The following is a 17,497-nucleotide window of genomic DNA, read 5'->3' as shown; positions in this document are numbered from 1 at the left end:
AGGGGTTATTCCTTTAGGGAGTTCAGATTTTCTATATTTTCATCAATTTGAAGAAATTTTTCACAAACTTCCTTTCATTAATATGGCATCAATTGCCAATTTTGGTAAATATATATGATATGCAGCTATATACATGACTCATCTATGCAGAAGTGTTTTCCTGTTCCTAGCATAATGCCAAAAGCTTGGATAGCAACAATGCCAGCAAATTTAAGGGGCTTGGGAAACAAAAATAAGCTTCTTCATCATAATGCACTATTGGGCTGACAGAGCTGTAATCCCTGGCACAAATTATGCGCTGAAGAGAGAAACTTACCAAATAAATGACTTCTGAAAACAGTATCTAAAATTGAGTGCCAAGATGGTCCTAAAGTAGCACTTGATCATGTAATGCCAAGAGACAGTATAGTCAAAACATCAAAAGCTCCCACCATTTTCAGTTTAAAGTGAAAACATGTAGCAAAGAATCACTGTGAAAAACACAATGTCCAGCCTAATTTTGGCAAATTTGTATTGACAAGAGACAAAATGAAGGGGAAAGTACTAAAAAAAAGTCGGTAACGCTGTACAAGGAATGAAGGACACTGAATGATTGAAGATGGATAAATAATTTTTCAAAGAGAACTATAAACATATGGTTCATAAGAAACATAAAATAGGGCAATAGGCTCTCAGATATTTTAGATCTTTAATATATAAAAGATGGATAAGCCATCTAGTTGTAAAATCTTAATTTAAGCCATGTTTATAAATATCCAAAGAACTGCAAAACTTTTTCAAAAACAGGAAGCTTGCCTGGTAGCTCAGGTGGTCAAGAATCTGTCTGCAATGCCGGAAACCCCAGTTCAATTCCTGGGTCAGGAAATAACCCTGGAGAAGGGATCGGCTACCCAATCCAGTATTCTTGGGCTTCCCTGGTGGCTCAGATAGTAAAGAATCCACCTGCAATCTGGGAGACCTGGATTCAATCCCTGGGTTGGGAAGACCCCCTGAAGGAGGTCTGCTTGGAGCATCCCCATGGAGAGAGGAGCCTGGTGGGCTCCACAAAGAGTCAAACATGACTGGAAAGCTAAGCACAGAACATCACCTGCATGGCAGAGACACTGGGGATTGGGGTAGACAGTACAGAAAAGGGAAAAACAGGGTGGGAAAGAAACAGCCTTGCCTAGCTCCACTGCCCCTTAAGCTATGGCTCTCTTGTCCTTCTTTCTTTCATAAGCAAACATCTGGAATATGTTCTCTTCCTTCATCATATCCATTTTTCCCTATTATGCAATATTGAATATACTCTAAACTGGCTTTTTTCATCACCATTGCACCAAAATCTCCACGGCTGATGTCCTCGGGAGCATCCATAAAGTTCAGCCCAAAGGACGGTGTTCAGTCTTCATCCTTCTCAATCTCTCAGAACATTCTACTTTATTGAAATACTCTCTTTTCCTTGGTTTCTGTGACACCACCTCTTCTTCTCTCCCTCATTTTCAGCCATGAAAATTTTCTGTCTCCATCACCAAATCTTCTTTATAAAATGCTCAAATACTGGGGTTTTTCAAAACTCTCTAGGTTATGTCTTCCATTTCCTCAACTACCATTTATATGCCAAAAAATCCCAAATGTTATGTATAATTTAAACTTCTCTGAACTCCACGCTGAGGCATAATTCAACTGGTACTCTCCTGTCCCTCAGGCAGAATAACCGGACATGATGATTTTTCCACCAAATCTGTTCTCTAAGTCAGGAGTACTAACACTTGCCTATTTTCAGGCCAGAAATCTGAGCAGCAACCTTGAAACCTCTCTACTTATTATCTACTATCACCAATTAATTAACAGGACTGGCTTTACCTCACAAACACTCAAATACACCCACACCTCCATCTCCATTTTTACTGCAAGCCACTGCTGTCCATCCACTGGTTTCCCACATCCAGTCTTACCCTCATTCAGCCTGAAGCAGAAGTATTAATCTAAAACACCACTGTGATCAGGGCATTCCTCTGCTTAAAACTTTTCCTTGACTCTCCCTTGTTCTTAGCACAAAACATGTAGTCTTTTCTGTGCCCTTCAAGGCTCTGCTTCCCATCATTAATCTCATCAGGCCTCTTCCTGTTCTCTGCCTTCCTTCATTTACTACAAAGTACTCCTTTTTACCTTAAGGCTTTTAGCCATGGTGATTCCCCCTCTTTCCCACTTACTTACGTACATAGCTGATTTTTACTTAATCTTCACACATCAGAGAAAAACTTTTATTCAAGCATGACCACCCACCCAGATCAGAAACCCTGTTAACTTATTTTTCTTTCAGGCCACTTGCCACATATATGATTAAATACTGTTTGGTGCAATGATCTTCCTTGCCTGAGAGAATATCAGTCAGGTGCTCCTTATTTACTGCTTCACCTCTAGGCTAGACTGGGACAAAATAAGTATTCAATAAATATTTGTCAAATTAATAAATGAACAAATTTTAACAGTGCTATCTTAGCCCTGATCAAGAAAAATATAGTAAGAATAAATAATCTCAATTAGCTATATTATTAAAACAGTTGCAGTTCAGTTCAGTCGCTCAGATTAGACAAATAAAATTCATTTTACTTAAAACTTATCACATGTTTATTTGTGTATATAATGACAAGTCTAATTTCTTAAAGAACAAGGACTCTGTAAGACCAGCTGATAGACAACATGCACAGTTGCATAAAAAATTTTAAAAGCTAGTTCTAGTGAGTTAAAATATCCTTAATGGGATACCCCTGGCCCCACAGGCAGCGATAATGGGAGGAAGCCCACCCAGCAGGAGGAACCAGCCCCAAGATCCCCAGCTCCTGCATTCCAGCCATGCCAGGACTCACCCCTGTCCAACAGTGGCAAGCAGCCTTGGCATAGGGCAGGAACTAGCAGCTGACTGGGAAGGGGCTAGCTTTGCCTAAGAGTGTGCCAACAGTTGTTGCTTTCTCACAACAAAATGCCCAAGGCAATCCACATGGGGAGGGGGGCACTCCTAGAACAGACAGCTCTGGTAACCAGAGTGGAGTGTGCTGCTGGGACCCATACGATGTCTCCAATATAAGGCCACTTCTACAAGATCAGGAAACATAACTGACCTACCTAATACTCAGAAATAAACACAGAGAGTTAGGCAAAATGAGGAAACGATGAACATATTTCAAAGGAATAAGACAAAACTCCAGAAGACCTATATGAAGTGGAGATAGCTGTCTACCCAGAAAGAGTTCAAGGTAATGATTATAAGATGATCAATGAACTCAGGAGAAGAATGGATGAACACAGATAAAAGGTTATCAAAGAGCTAGAGAATAGGAAGAAGAACTAAACAAAGCTGAAGAGTACAATAAATGAAATAAAAAATACATTAGAATTTAGGGATATACAGTACATTAGATGATGCAGAGGAACAGATCAGTGAACTGGAAGACAGAGCAGAGGAAATTACACAAACTGAAGAGAAAGAATTTTTTTAAAACTGAGGATAGTTTGAGAGAATTCTAGGACAACATCAAGTGTATTAACATTTTCATTTTAGGGGTTGTGGGGTCCCAAATAAGATAAACTCAAAGAGGTCCACAAAAAGACACTTTATAAATACAATGGCAAAAGTTACAGATAAAGAGAGAAACTTAACAGCAATAAGCTACTAGTTACAAATAAAGGAACTTCCATAAGAGCATGTGCTGACTTTCCAGCAGACATTTTACAGGCCACAAGGGAATGGCACAATATATTCAAACTGATGAAGAGAAGATATCTACAACCAAGACTACTCTACTTAGCAAGCTTATGAAGCAAAAGCTAAAATGTTTCAATACCATTAAATTGGCTTTACAAGAAATGTTAAAGAGACTACCCCAAGCAGAAAAGATTACACAACTAGAAATACATTAATTATTTTTAAAAAGTCTCTTTAGTAAAGACAAATATACAATAAAGGCAGTATATCACCACTGATAAATTTAATATAAAGGTTAAAAGACAAAAATAGTAAAACGATCTATAGTCACTAAAGTATTTAAGGGATAGACAAAACGAAAAGGTGAAAAATGTAATGTCAAAAAACATTAAACAGGGTGCAAAGAGTAAAAGCGAAGGATTCTTAAAATGCGTTCATGCTTAAGAGATCAACTTAAAATATATACACATACATAGATACTGTTATATTTAAACCTCATGAAAACCGTAAACCAAAAATCTATAATAGATAGACACATTCAAAAAGAAAGAATCCAAAGATAACACTAAAGATAGTCATCGAATCGCAAGGAAAGAGGGCAAAAGTAGAAGAACAAAAAAATAGCTGGAAAACAATTTTTAAAATGTAAATAAGTATATACTTATTAAAAATAACATTAAATGCAAATGGCCTAAGTGCTCCAATCAAAAGTCATAGAGTGGCTGAATGCATAAAAAAGTAAGACTCATATATATGAATGCCTATAAGACTCACTTCAGATTTAAAGTCACGCACAAACTGAAGGTGAAGGGATAGAAAAGTATTCCATGCAAGCAGAAACACAGAGCTGGAGTAGCAGTATCTCATAAGGCAAAATAGACTTTAAGACAAAGGCTATAACAATAAACAAGAAAGACACTACTTAATGTCCACATAGTAGGCCACTAAACAAGTCTCAGATTAAATTTAAGAAGACTAAAACTACATCAAGCAACTTTCCAACCGAAGGGTCTGAGATTAGAAATCAACAAGAAAAAAATTGGAAAATATACAAGCTCATGAAGGCTAAAAAAAAAAAAAATTAAAACAAAGAAATAAAAAAAAAAATGCCTAGAGACAAATAAAAGTAGAAATACAACAGTTCAAAATCTATGGACCCAGCAAAAGCAGCTCTAAGAGAGAAGTTTATAGCAATACAAGCTTACCCCAGGAAATAAGAAAAATCTCAAATAAACAACCTAACCTTATACCTAAAGGAGCTAGAGAAAGAACAAACAAAGCACAAAACAGACACTAGATCAATGGAACAAAAGAGAGCCCAGAAATAAAACCATACTTATATGGTCAATTGATCTATGAGTAAGGAGGCAAGAATACAGAAAAGGAAAGATAGACTCTTCAATACATGTTGCTGGGAAAACTGGACAGCTACATGCTGAAGAATCAAACCAGATAACAGTAAATCCCCTACGTATGAACCTTCAAGTTGCAAGCTTTCAAAGATGCAAATGTGCGTTCACATGTCCAGTCATGTTAGTTCCTGTGTTTGGTGTACACTCTCACATGCATGCTTCCTCTACAACTGGCTTTTGCGTACTTTACTATACAGCACTGCATAGAATACAGTAGTACAACATTTTTACTTCAATCCCAGGATGTCCAGAAGCAAGCATAAAACAGCAGTGATGTAGCTGGTACTGCTAAGAAGCACCCAGTAATAACAATGGAAACAAAAGTGAAAATAACTGAGAGAGTGGTGTGACAAGAGAAAAAAGAAGCAACAGAAGAAACAAAGAGACTCATGATGCAGGAAATGGCAGGAGATTTTCTTTCTTTGAGGAGACACTGTTAGTTTTTGAGGCACAGGGCCAGATGTAGAAAAGCACATGAAGGCTGGAGCAACCATTCATGATGCAATCCAGTGGTACTTATGACCAGAAAAAAAGAGCTACTACCTAGACATCGTGTGCCTGTGTGCTAAGTTGCTTCAGTTGTGTCCGCCTCTTTGGGACCCCATGGACTGTAGCCCACTAGGCTCCTCTGTCCCTGGGATTCTCCAGGTAAGAATACTGGAGTGGGTTGCCATTCCCTTCTCCAGGGGATCTTCCTGATCCAGGGATTGAACCTGCATCTCCTGTGGCTCCTGCATCGTAGGCAGATTCTCTACTGCTGAGCCACCAGGGAAGCCATGACCCGCTGGATCATCGAAAAAGCAAGAGAGTTCCAGAAAAACATCGATTTCTGCTGTATTGACTATGCCAAAGCCTTTGACTGTGTGGATCACAATAAACTGTGGAAAATTCTGAAAGAGATGGGAATACCAGACCGCCTGACCTGCCTCTTGAGAAACCTGTATGCAGGTCAGGAAGCAACAGTTAGAACTGGACATAGAAAAACAGACTGGTTCCAAATAGGAAAAGGAGTACATCAAGGCTGTATATTGTCACCCTGCTTATTTAACTTATATGCAGAGTACATCATGAGAAATGCTGGGCTGGAGGAAGCACAAGCTGGAATCAAGACTGCCAGGAGAAATATCAATAACCTCAGATATGCAGATGACACCACCCTTATGCCAGAAAGTGAAGAGGAACTAAAAAGCCTCTTGATGAAAGTGAAAGAGGAGAGTGAAAAAGTTGGCTTAAAGCTCAACATTCAGAAAACTAAGATCATGGCATCTGGTCCCATCACTTCATGGCAAATAGATGGGGAAACAGTGGAAACAGTGTCAGACTTTATCTTTTTGGGCTCTAAAATCACTGCAGATGATGATTGCGGCCATGAAATTAAAAGACGCTTACTCTTTGGAAGGAAAGTTATGACCAACCTAGAAAGCATATTAAAAAGCAGAGACATTACTTTGCCAACAAAGGTCTGTCTAGTCAAGGCTATGGTTTTTCCAGTGGTCATGTATGGGTGTGAGAGTTGGACTGCGAAGAAAGCTGAGTGCCAAAGAATAGATGCTTTTGAACTGTGGTGTTGGAGAAGGCTCTTGAGAGTCCCTTGGACTGCAAGGAGATCCAACCAGTCCATCCTAAAGGAGATCAGTCCTGGGTGTTCATTGGAAGGACTGATGCTGAAGCTGACACTCCAATACTTTGGCCACCTGATGCGAAGAGATGACTCATTGGAAAAGACCCTGATGCTGGGAGGGATTGGGGGCAGGAGGAGATGGGGGCGACAGAGGATGAGATGACTGGATGGCATCACCGACTCGATGGACATGAGTTTGAGTAAATTCCAGGAGTTGGTGACGGACAGGGAGGCCTGGCGTGCTGTGATTCATGGGGTCACAAAGAATCGGACATGACTAAATGAGTGAACTGAACTGAACTGAACCTAGACATCACTGGATCATTTATTCAAGAGGACAGATAGAACTGAATCCAGCAAGGAACCAGAACCTGTGCCAACAATGTCAGGCATGAGTGAAATTACAGCTTTTTTCTATTTTGTACTGCTGGTGATCCTGCAGCTCTCCCATCTCTCACCCCTCTCCCTCTTTCAGTCAGTACCTCTTCTCGCCTGTTCATTCGATGCCAGCCCCTCTATGCCAGCTGTTGTGTCTTACTGCTGCACTCTTCAAGGTACTGCACGGTAAGATTAAAAATGTTTTCTTTATTTTTTGTGTTTGTTTTTTATGTACTATTTGTGTGAGAAGTATAAACCTATTACAGTACAGTACTATACAGCCAATTGTGTTCGTTGGGTACCTAGATTAACTATGTTGGAATTATGCACAAATGCAACTTATAAACATGCTCTCGAAATGAAACTTGTCCACATGTAGGGAACTTATTGCACTTTCTCACACCATATACCAAATAAACTCAAAATGGACTGAAGATTTAAATGAAATACCTGAAACCATAAAACTCCCACAAGAAAATATAGACAGTACACTCTGTGACATTAGTCTTCAAAATATTTTGGATCTATCTCCTTACGTAAGAGAAATAAAAGCAAAAACAGAAATGGGAATGGGAAATGAAAAAAAATAGAAATGGGAGTGCATCAAGCTAAAAAGATTTTGCAGAGCAAAGGAAACAATCAACAAAACAAAGAGCCTACTTAATGGGAAAAGATAGTTGCAAATAATGTCTAATGAGGGGCTGATATCCAAAACATACAAAAACTCATAAAAACATCAAGAAACTTAATAACCTTATTAAAAATGAGCAAAAGATTGGAATAGATATTTTTCTAAAGAAGACATACAGATGGCCAAGACACACATGGAAAGATATTCAGTGTCACCAGTCATCAGGGATATGCAAGTCAAAGCAACAATGAGATATCATGTTATCCCCATTAGAATGGCTATCATCAAAAAGACAAAATACAGTGTTGGTGAAGGTGTGGATAAAAGGGAATAGTGTGTACACTATTGGTGGAAATCAAAATTGGTACAGTTAATATGAATGACAGTACGGAGATTCCTCAAAAAATTAAAAACAGAACTACCATAAAATCCAGTGATTCCACTGTTGGGTAGTTTTTTAAAGAAAACAAAAACACTAATTATAAAAGATATATGTACTCCTATGTTCATTGTAGCATTATTAAAAATAGCTGAGATACAGAAGCATTCTACATGCCCATCAATAGATGAAAGGATATAGAAAATGTGGTGTATATATATACATATATAAATATGTAATATTGTGGTATATATATATATATATATATACTAATGGAGTATCACTTTGCCATAAAAAAGAATGAGATATCCCATTTCTGAGAACATGAATGGGTCAAAAGGGTATTATGCTAATCGAAATAAATCAGATAAAGAAATATAAATACTATATGATTTCACTTATATAGCAAATCTAAAAAAAGAAAACAAATGAACAAATATAGCCAAGCAGAAACAGACTCACATATACAGAGAATGAGTAGATGTCAGAAGGGAAGCATGTTGGTGAATGAGTGAAATAGATGAAGGATTTTTAAAGGTACAAACCTCCAGTTATAAAATAAATAAGCCTTGGGATATAATGTACAGCATAGGTAATATAGCCAATAATATAATAACTTTGTGTTGTGACAGGTGGTAACTAGATTTATGATGGCGATCATTCTATAATGTATCAAAACATCAAATTACTATGTTACACATCTGAAACTAACAGAAAATGTTAAGTAAATTATATTTCAATAGAAAAATTCTGAGCAACAACAAAGTACAAAGAAAATCAAATTTGATCAGAATACTAACATGTTAACATGAATAACAAAAGCTATACTAGAAATATTAATGTATAAAAAATTCAAGATCCCTATAATAAACTAATAAATTTTTACATCATTTCCTTAACTTGTGAAGATTACTTCCTCAAATGAAAAATGAATAACATGAGGAAGTTTACAAACCATTTTCCAGTATGATCCATTCAGAATGGAAAAGAGTTGCCGTTTTGTGCTACAGACAAACATGTAGATAAAAACAGTGATCTAGTCTTTACAATTAAATTTTTAATAGCTTGTATTGATAAATAATTTAATAAAAAATTCTGGCTTCTTCCCTTGAGTTCTTTCCCGTCTCAGTAAATGGCAACATCATCCATTTGTTGCTCAAAATCCTTGACTCCCATTCATCACTCTTTAATTCTCTTCCATAGCAAACTGTCTGCAAGTATTGTTGGCTCTACCTCTGAAACATACATGAATATACTCCTTTTTATCTCTTGTGTGCTAAGTTGCTCAGTCATGTCTGACTCTTTGTGGTCCCATGGACTGTAGCCCACCAGGCTCCTCTGTCCATGAGGATTCTCCAGGCAAGAATATGAAGTGGGTTGCCATGCCTTCCTCCATATGATCTTCCCATCCCAGGGATCGAACCCAGGTCTCCCACATTGCAGGTGGATTCTTTACCGATTGAGCCACCAGGGAAGCCTAAAAATTTTTTGGCTGCACCTCACAGCATGTGAGATCTTAGTTCCCCAACCAGGGATTAAACCTGTGTCTCCTGCAGTGGAAGCGTGGAATCTTAACCACTGTGCTTAATTTAGGCAACTTAGCTTAGACTTCTACAGTAGCCTTCCAACTGGTCCTCCTGTTTACACTTCTGTTCTTCTAACTACATCTAAACCCACAGTTCATCTAACACATTGCAGTCAGAGCTATCTTTTTTGATACAAGTCTGTGCATATCACTTCTCTCCTAGATGAATCTAAAATACTTACAAGCATCCCTACATTACCTGGCCCCTACTTAATTCTCCAATTGCATCTTAACTGACTCATCTGTTTCATCACATTATCCTGCTTTCTGTTTCTAGAACATCTAAGCTATTACCACTTATAGTCTGTCTACTTACTATTCCTTCTAGTTGGAATGCCCTCTTTCAGATCTTTCTGTATTATTTCCTGATCATCAAGTCTCAAGTCAACTGGCAATCCCCTGCCGACCCCAGACCCAGAGGCTTTCCTTGACCATCTCATCTAAATTAATCCCCAGTCAATTTCTATCACATCATCCTGTTTAACTTTCTTCCTATTGCTTATTACTATCTTAAATTGCCTTCTCTACTTCTAAGTTACCTACTTATTCTCTGTCTTCTCCCTCAAATATAAGCTCTTAAGCACAGAAAACTTAGCAGTCTTATTCACCATTTAGCTTATCAGTCTTATTCACCGTTTTCTAGGCACCCAGAGACTAGAAAACTGCTTGGTGCACAGTAGGTGCTCACTAAATATTTATTAGAAGAGTAAATACACTTCATGACAACAGAAAAGCAGCAGCTCAAAACATAAATAATTATAAGATTATGAAAAAAGAGGTACCATATGAGTTTATATCATATGATTTCATATTACACATATTAACAATATCAGGGAATACATTACATATCAGAGATCTCAAATATTAATGAAAAACATATTACTAAGTATGCTTAAATTGTTTTTAATATAAAAACTTTCAAAATTAGGAATTTTACATGAATCTGCATATGAATGGGGAAGGGAAACTACATGTGTCTTTGTGCTTTGGCAAAAGTGGAATGGTCTCCTTAGGTCTGAATCAGAAGCATTTAAAGGAAAATGCTAGGGGAAATGGTCAATTTAAAAAGTGAATATCAGATTGGGAGAAAATAATAGCAAATGAAGAAACAGACAAAGGATTAATCTCAAAAATATACAAGCAACTCCTGCAGCTCAATTCCAGAAAAATAAATGACCCAATCAAAAAATGGGCCAAAGAACTAAACAGACACTTCTCCAAAGAAGACATACAGATGGCTAACAAACACATGAAAAGATGCTCAACATCACTCATTATTAGACAAATGCAAATCAAAACCACAATGAGGTACCAATACACGCCAGTCAGGATGGCTGCTATCCAAAAGTCTACAAGCAATAAATGTTGGAGAGGGTGTGGAGAAAAGGGAACCCTCTTACATTGTTGGTGGGAATGCAAACTAGTACAGCCGCTATGGAAAACAGTGTGGAGATTTCTTAAAAAACTGGAAATAGAACTGCCATATGACCCAGCAATCCCACTTCTGGGCATACACACTGAGGAAACCAGATCTGAAAGAGACACGTGCACCCCAATGTTCATCGCAGCACTGTTTATAATAGCCAGGACATGGAAGCAACCTAGATGCCCATCAGCAGATGAATGGATAAGGAAGCTGTGGTACATATACACCATGGAATATTACTCAGCCGTTAAAAAGAATTCATTTGAATCAGTCCTAATGAGATGGATGAAGCTGGAGCCCCTTATACAGAGTGAAGTAAGCCAGAAAGATAAAGAACATTACAGCATACTAACACATATATATGGAATTTAGAAAGATGGTAACGATAACCCTATATGCAAAACAGAAAAAGACACACAGAAATACAGAACAGACTTTTGAACTCTGTGGGAGAATGTGAGGGTGGGATATTTCAAAAGAACAGCATGTATACTATCTATGGTGAAACAGATCACCAGCCCAGGTGGGATGCATGAGACAAAGTGCTCGGGCCTGGTGCACTGGGAAGACCCAGAGGAATCGGGTGGAGAGGGAGGTGGGAGAGGGGATCGGGATGGGGAATACGTGTAAATCTATGGCTGATTCATATCAATGTATGACAAAAAAAATAATAATAATAAAAAAAATAAAATAAAATAAAAAGTGAATATCAATTTTTAAGGCAGAGAAAATCTATTGAAAACTAAGAGAAACAACACTAATTGAACTCATTGGAAAAGATCCTGATGCTAGGAAAGATTGATGGCAGGAGGAGAAGGCAATGACGAAGGATAAGATGGCTGGATGACATCACCAATTCAATGGATGAGTTTGAGCAAACTCTAGGAGACAGTTAAGGACAGGAAGCCTAGCAAGCTGAGGTCACAAAAAGTTGGACACAACTTACTGACTGAACAAAGGCCAATAAATCATTATATAAATAAACATGATCTCTAGGGACTGATGGCACTGATTCTACACATTTGGAAAGGGTAAGACCAGAAGCTTCCAAATGCCCAAATACCACCACACCACTGTTCTCACCTGCAAGACCCACTAGGTAGTCACACAATTAATAAGAATGACTCAAATATGTGCCTCGGGGAAGTTACATACTACAACACCTCTTGTGATTCTAGGATCTTCACAAATAGTCAAAGCTGCAGTATTTGTGGATGCCCAGGCCTTCTCACTATATTTGGATTCTTTCAATGAGGCAACAAACTACCTGAGATATTCGTTAAGGATTTAAAATAACTAGGAAACTGTTTACTCCATTGGAGCTATTTACTAAATACCCCAGAGCATGAATACAACCACTGAGATTACTGACAGTAGCAAAACAAAAGTGGTGTGGGCACTTCATCTTCCTGTTAATTGACTGTCTTTGTTATACAACATTGCCTGCAAAAATCTTACTATAATCCTAACCACAGGCCACAGTAATCATGTCAATATGTGAACTATCTGAATATCTAATTATAAAAAAAGAAGGCAATTTCACAGTGGAAGTATTGTCCTAATTCAAGAAACCTAGCCATATTAACTTATTAGTCTGACATAGCAGAAAGATGAAAAACTTTAATTCGAAAGATAATTATTTTTAGCTGATTAATATGGTTCAAATTAAATTCACTGCTTTTAATGGGCCTATCAATTTGACAACCTGGGAAATGAATAAATTTTGCATGCAGTAATTCTAGGAAATTCATACAGCCAAGCTACACTTCATTACAAGGATTACCTTCACAGTAGGCATTGTCTTCTCGAAGAGCCCTAAAACCATCTCGACAGCTACAAACAGCTCTGTCATTCAGATTTCTGCAGACAGAATTCTCCATGCAGTTATGCCTTTCAGAGCAAAAGTCATAACCTACAGGAAGAAAGAAATTATTATGGTAAATGAAATCATAACAAGGCAAAAACATTTTGTCTCTTAATATCTTTCTTTTATTTAGAAGCTATATTTTCTTACATGATTATGCTGATATCTTTATCCAGTGTTTATAGAATCACCTGTTATATGTACTAAAAAGTTCTTTTAGTGTATTTAACACAATTAAGAGTTAATTGGAGGAGGTCACCACTAACCCTACCATAGAGCCGCCAGAACTTACACAACACTGGGGAAACAGACTGTTGGAGGGCACAAACAGAAGAGGACCTAGGAGAAAGGAGCGGTGACCCCACAGAAGACTGACCTAGACTTGCGTGTGAGTGTCCAGGAGTCTCCGGCGGAGGCATGGGTCGGCAGTGGCCTGCTGCAGGGTTGGGGGCACTGAGTGCAGCAGTGTGTGCATGGGACCTTTTGAAGGAGGTCGCCATTATCTGCATCACCTCCACCATAGTTTGGTCTCAGATCAAACAACAGCAAGGGAGCAAAGCCCCGCACATCAACAGAAAATTGAATTAAAGATTTACTGAGCACGGCCCTGCCCATCAGAACCAAACCCAGTTTCCCCCTTAGTCTCTCCATTAGGAAGCTTCCATAACCCTCTTATCCTTACCCATCAGAGGGCATACAGAAGGAAAACCACAATCACAGAAAACTAAACTGATCACATGAACCACAGCCATGTCTAACTCAATGAAACTATGAGCCATGCCCTGTAGGGCCACCCAAGACAGACGGGTCATGGTGGAGAGTTCTGACAAAACATGGTCCACTGGAGAAGGGAATGGCAAACCACTTTAGTATTCTTGCCTTGAGAACCCCATGAACAGCATGAAAAGGGAAAAAGATAGGACACTGAAAGATGAACTTCCTGGGTACCCCATATGCTACTGGAGATCAGTGGAGAAATAACTACAGAAAGAATGAAGAGATGGAGCCAAAGCAAAAACAATACTCAGTTGTGAATGTGACGGGTGATGAAAGTAAAGTCCGAAGCTGCAAAGAGCAATAATGCATAGGAACCTGGAATGTTAGGTCCATGAATCAAGGCAAACTGGAAAGGGTCAAACAGGAAATGGCAAGAGTAAACATCAACATTTAGGAATCAGCGAACTAAAATGAACTGGAATGGGTGAATTTAACTCAGATGACCATTATATCTACTACTATGGGGAAGAATCCCTTAGAAGAAATGGAGTAGCCATCATAGTCAACAAGAGTCCAAAATGCAGTACTTGGATGCAATCTCAAAAATGACAGAATGATGTCTGTTCATTTCCAAGGCAAACCATTCAATATCACAGTAATCCAAGTCCATGCCCCAACCAGTAATGTTGAAGAAGCTGAAGTTGAATGGTTCTATGAAGACCTACAAGATCTTCTAGAACCAACACCCAAAAAAGATGTCCTTTTCATTACAGGAGACTGGAATGCAAAAGTAGGAAGTCAAGAGATACCTGGAGTAACAGGCAAATTTGGCCTTGGAGTACAAAACGAAGCAGGTCAAAGGCTAACAGTTTTGCCAAGAGAATGCACTGGTCATTAACAAACACCCTCTTCCAACAACACAAGAAAAGACTCTACACATGGAGATCACCAGATGGTCAGATTGAAATCAGACTGATTATATTCTTTGCAGCCAGAGATGGAGAAGCTCTACACAGTCAGCAAAAATAAGACTAGGAGTTGACTGTGGCTCAGATCACAAACTTCTTAACGCCAAATTCAGACTTAAATTGAAGAAAGTAGGGAAAGCCACTAGACCATTGAGGTATGACCTAAATCAAATCCCTTACTGTTATACAATGGAAGTGACAAATAGATTCAATGGATTAGATCTGATAGACAGAGTGTTTGAAGAACTATAGACAGAGGTTCATGAAATTGTACAGGAAGCATTAATCAAGATCATACCCCAAAAAAAGAAATGCAAAAAGGCAAAATGGTTGTCTGAGGAGGCCTTAGAAACAGCTGAGAAAAGAAAAGACATGAAAGGCAAAGGAGAAAAGGAAAGATATACTCATTTGAATGTAGAGTTCCAAGGAATAGCAAGGAGAGATAAGAAAGCCTTCCTCAGTGATCAGTGCAAAGAAACAGAAGAAAGCAATAGAATGGGAAAGACTAGAGATCTCTTCAAGAAAATTAGAGAAATCAACAGAACATTTCATGCAAAGATGGGCACAATAAAGGAAGAAATGGTCTGGACCTAAAAGAAGCAGAAGATATTAAGAGGTGGCAAGAATACACAGAACACTATACAAAAAAGATCTTCACAACACAGATAATCATGATGGTGTGATCACTCAGCTAAAGTCAGACATCCTGGAATGTGAAGTCAAGTGGGCCTTGGGAAGCATCACTGCGAACAAAGCTAGTGTAAGTGATGGACTTCCAGTTGAGCTGTTTCAAATCCTAAGATGATGCTGTGAAAGTGCTGCACTCAATATGCCAGCAAATTTGGCAAACTCAGCAGTGGCCACAGGACTGCAAAAGGTCCATTTTCATTCCAATCCCAAAAAAAAGGCAATGCCAAAGAATGCTCAAACTCCTGCACGATTGCACTCATCTCACATACTAGTAAAGGAATGCTCAAAATTCTCCAAGCCAGGCTTCAACAGAATGTGAACCGTGAACTTCCAGATATTCAAGCTGGATTTAGAAAAAGCAGAGGAACCATAGATCAAATTGCCAACATCTGCTGGATCAGAGAAAATGCAACAGAGTTTCAGAAAAACATCTATTTCTGCTTTATTGACTATGCCAAAGCCTTTGACTGTGTGGATCACAACAAACTGTGGAAAATTCTGAAAGAGAAGGGAATATCAGACCACCTGACCTGCCTCTTGAGAAACCTGTATGCAGGTCAAGAAGCAACAGTTAGAACTGGACATGGAACAACAGATTGGTTCCAAATAGGAAAAGGAGTACATCAAGACTGTATATTGTCACCCTGCTTATTTACCTTATATGCAGAGTACATCATGAGAAACGCTGGGCTGGATGAAGCACAGGCTGGAATCAAGATTACGGGGAGAAATATCAATGACTTCAGATATGCAGATGGCACCACCCTTATGGCAGAAAGTGAGGAGGAACTAAAACGCCTCTTGATGAGAGTGAAAGAGGAGAGTAAAAAAGCTGGCTTAAAGCTCAACATTCAGAAAACTAAGATCATGGCATCTGGTCTCTTCACTTCATGTCAAATAGATGGGGAAACAGTGGGAACAGTGGCTGACTTTATTTTGCAGGGCTCCAAAATCACTGCAGATGCTGACTGCAGCCATGAAATTAAAAGATGCTTGCTCCTTGGAAGGAAAGCTATAATCAACCTAGAGAGCATATTAAAAAGCAGAGACATTACTCTGCCAACAAAGCTCCATCTAGTCAAGCCTGTGGTTTTTCCAGTAATCATGTATGGATGTGAGAGCTGGACTATATAAAAAGCTGAGCACCGAAGAATAGATGCTTTTGCACTATGGTGTTGGAGAAGACTCTCGAGAGTCCCTTGGACTGCAAGGAGATCCAACCAGTCCAATGTACTGACGATGAAGCTGAAACTCCAATACTGTGGCCACCTGATGAAAAGAACTGACTCCTTAGAAAAGACCCTGATGCTGGGAAAGATTGAAGGTGGGAGGAGAAGGGGATGGCAGAGAATGAGATGGTTGGGACAGGGAGGCCTGAGGTGCTGTGGTCCTTGGGTCACAGAATCAGACACGACTGAACTGGACTGAACTGAACTGAAGATAACATAGTGAGGAAGGAAAGTAATCTGAGAATTAGTGATTGAACATTATCAATAACTATGAGTAACACAGACCAAACCAGACCAGATGTGCACATTGTGTATTTAAGAAATGAAACAGATGACCTGGCATCTTAAAGAAAAAAATACACAAAAACTCTGTATGTGTTAAAAAAAAAAAAAAACAACAAACCAACACACCACTTTAATTTAATTTTCTCTGGAAATCTGAAAGACAAGTATGTCTACTCAAAATAAAAAAGTTTATGAATTATAAAGATTCCAGAGTCTTTATGAGAGGAAGTATAAATGGAACACTTCATATTACAGCGACACCAATCATGTTTAATTTCTTGAATTTCTTTTTCCTGTGTGAATCCCTTGTTCAAAGATCATCTAAGATGCTGAAATGAAAAGCTTGAACACTGGAATCTATATTTAATGAAAATTATATGATTATGCATCATTCAAACAATTTTAAAATTGCTTGATGCATAAATTTTCTAGCTAGTTTTACGCTGTCTAATGAATTAGTATTTCAGCATGTATAAAAGAAAAGATGTTTAGAAAAATACATTTCATGCAGCTCAGAATAAACTCATCTACTTACATGCAAGAAAACACTTTTACTTGAGCAAATCACGAAGATATAAGTTCTACACTGGCTCATCTTATTTATCAAATTACCATAGATCATGT

The 17,497-nt window shown here is 38.4% G+C and overlaps 1 protein-coding gene across 2 annotated transcripts in view; it reads right to left on the bottom strand.

Moving 5' to 3' along the window:
* The window catches only part of NELL2 (neural EGFL like 2), a 361,767-nt gene that overhangs the window by 188,982 nt on the left and 155,288 nt on the right, over positions 1–17,497 (bottom strand). For both annotated transcript variants that reach the window (XM_061129495.1, XM_061129499.1), the window contains exon 13: positions 12,904–13,032. In XM_061129495.1, the coding sequence (XP_060985478.1) occupies positions 12,904–13,032 (129 nt within the window). The remainder of the gene's footprint in view (positions 1–12,903; positions 13,033–17,497) is intronic.

This window comes from Dama dama, chromosome 3 (assembly GCF_033118175.1).
Source record: "Dama dama isolate Ldn47 chromosome 3, ASM3311817v1, whole genome shotgun sequence".
Lineage (NCBI taxonomy): Eukaryota > Metazoa > Chordata > Mammalia > Artiodactyla > Cervidae > Dama > Dama dama.
This window is presented reverse-complemented; position numbering and strand designations above follow the sequence as displayed.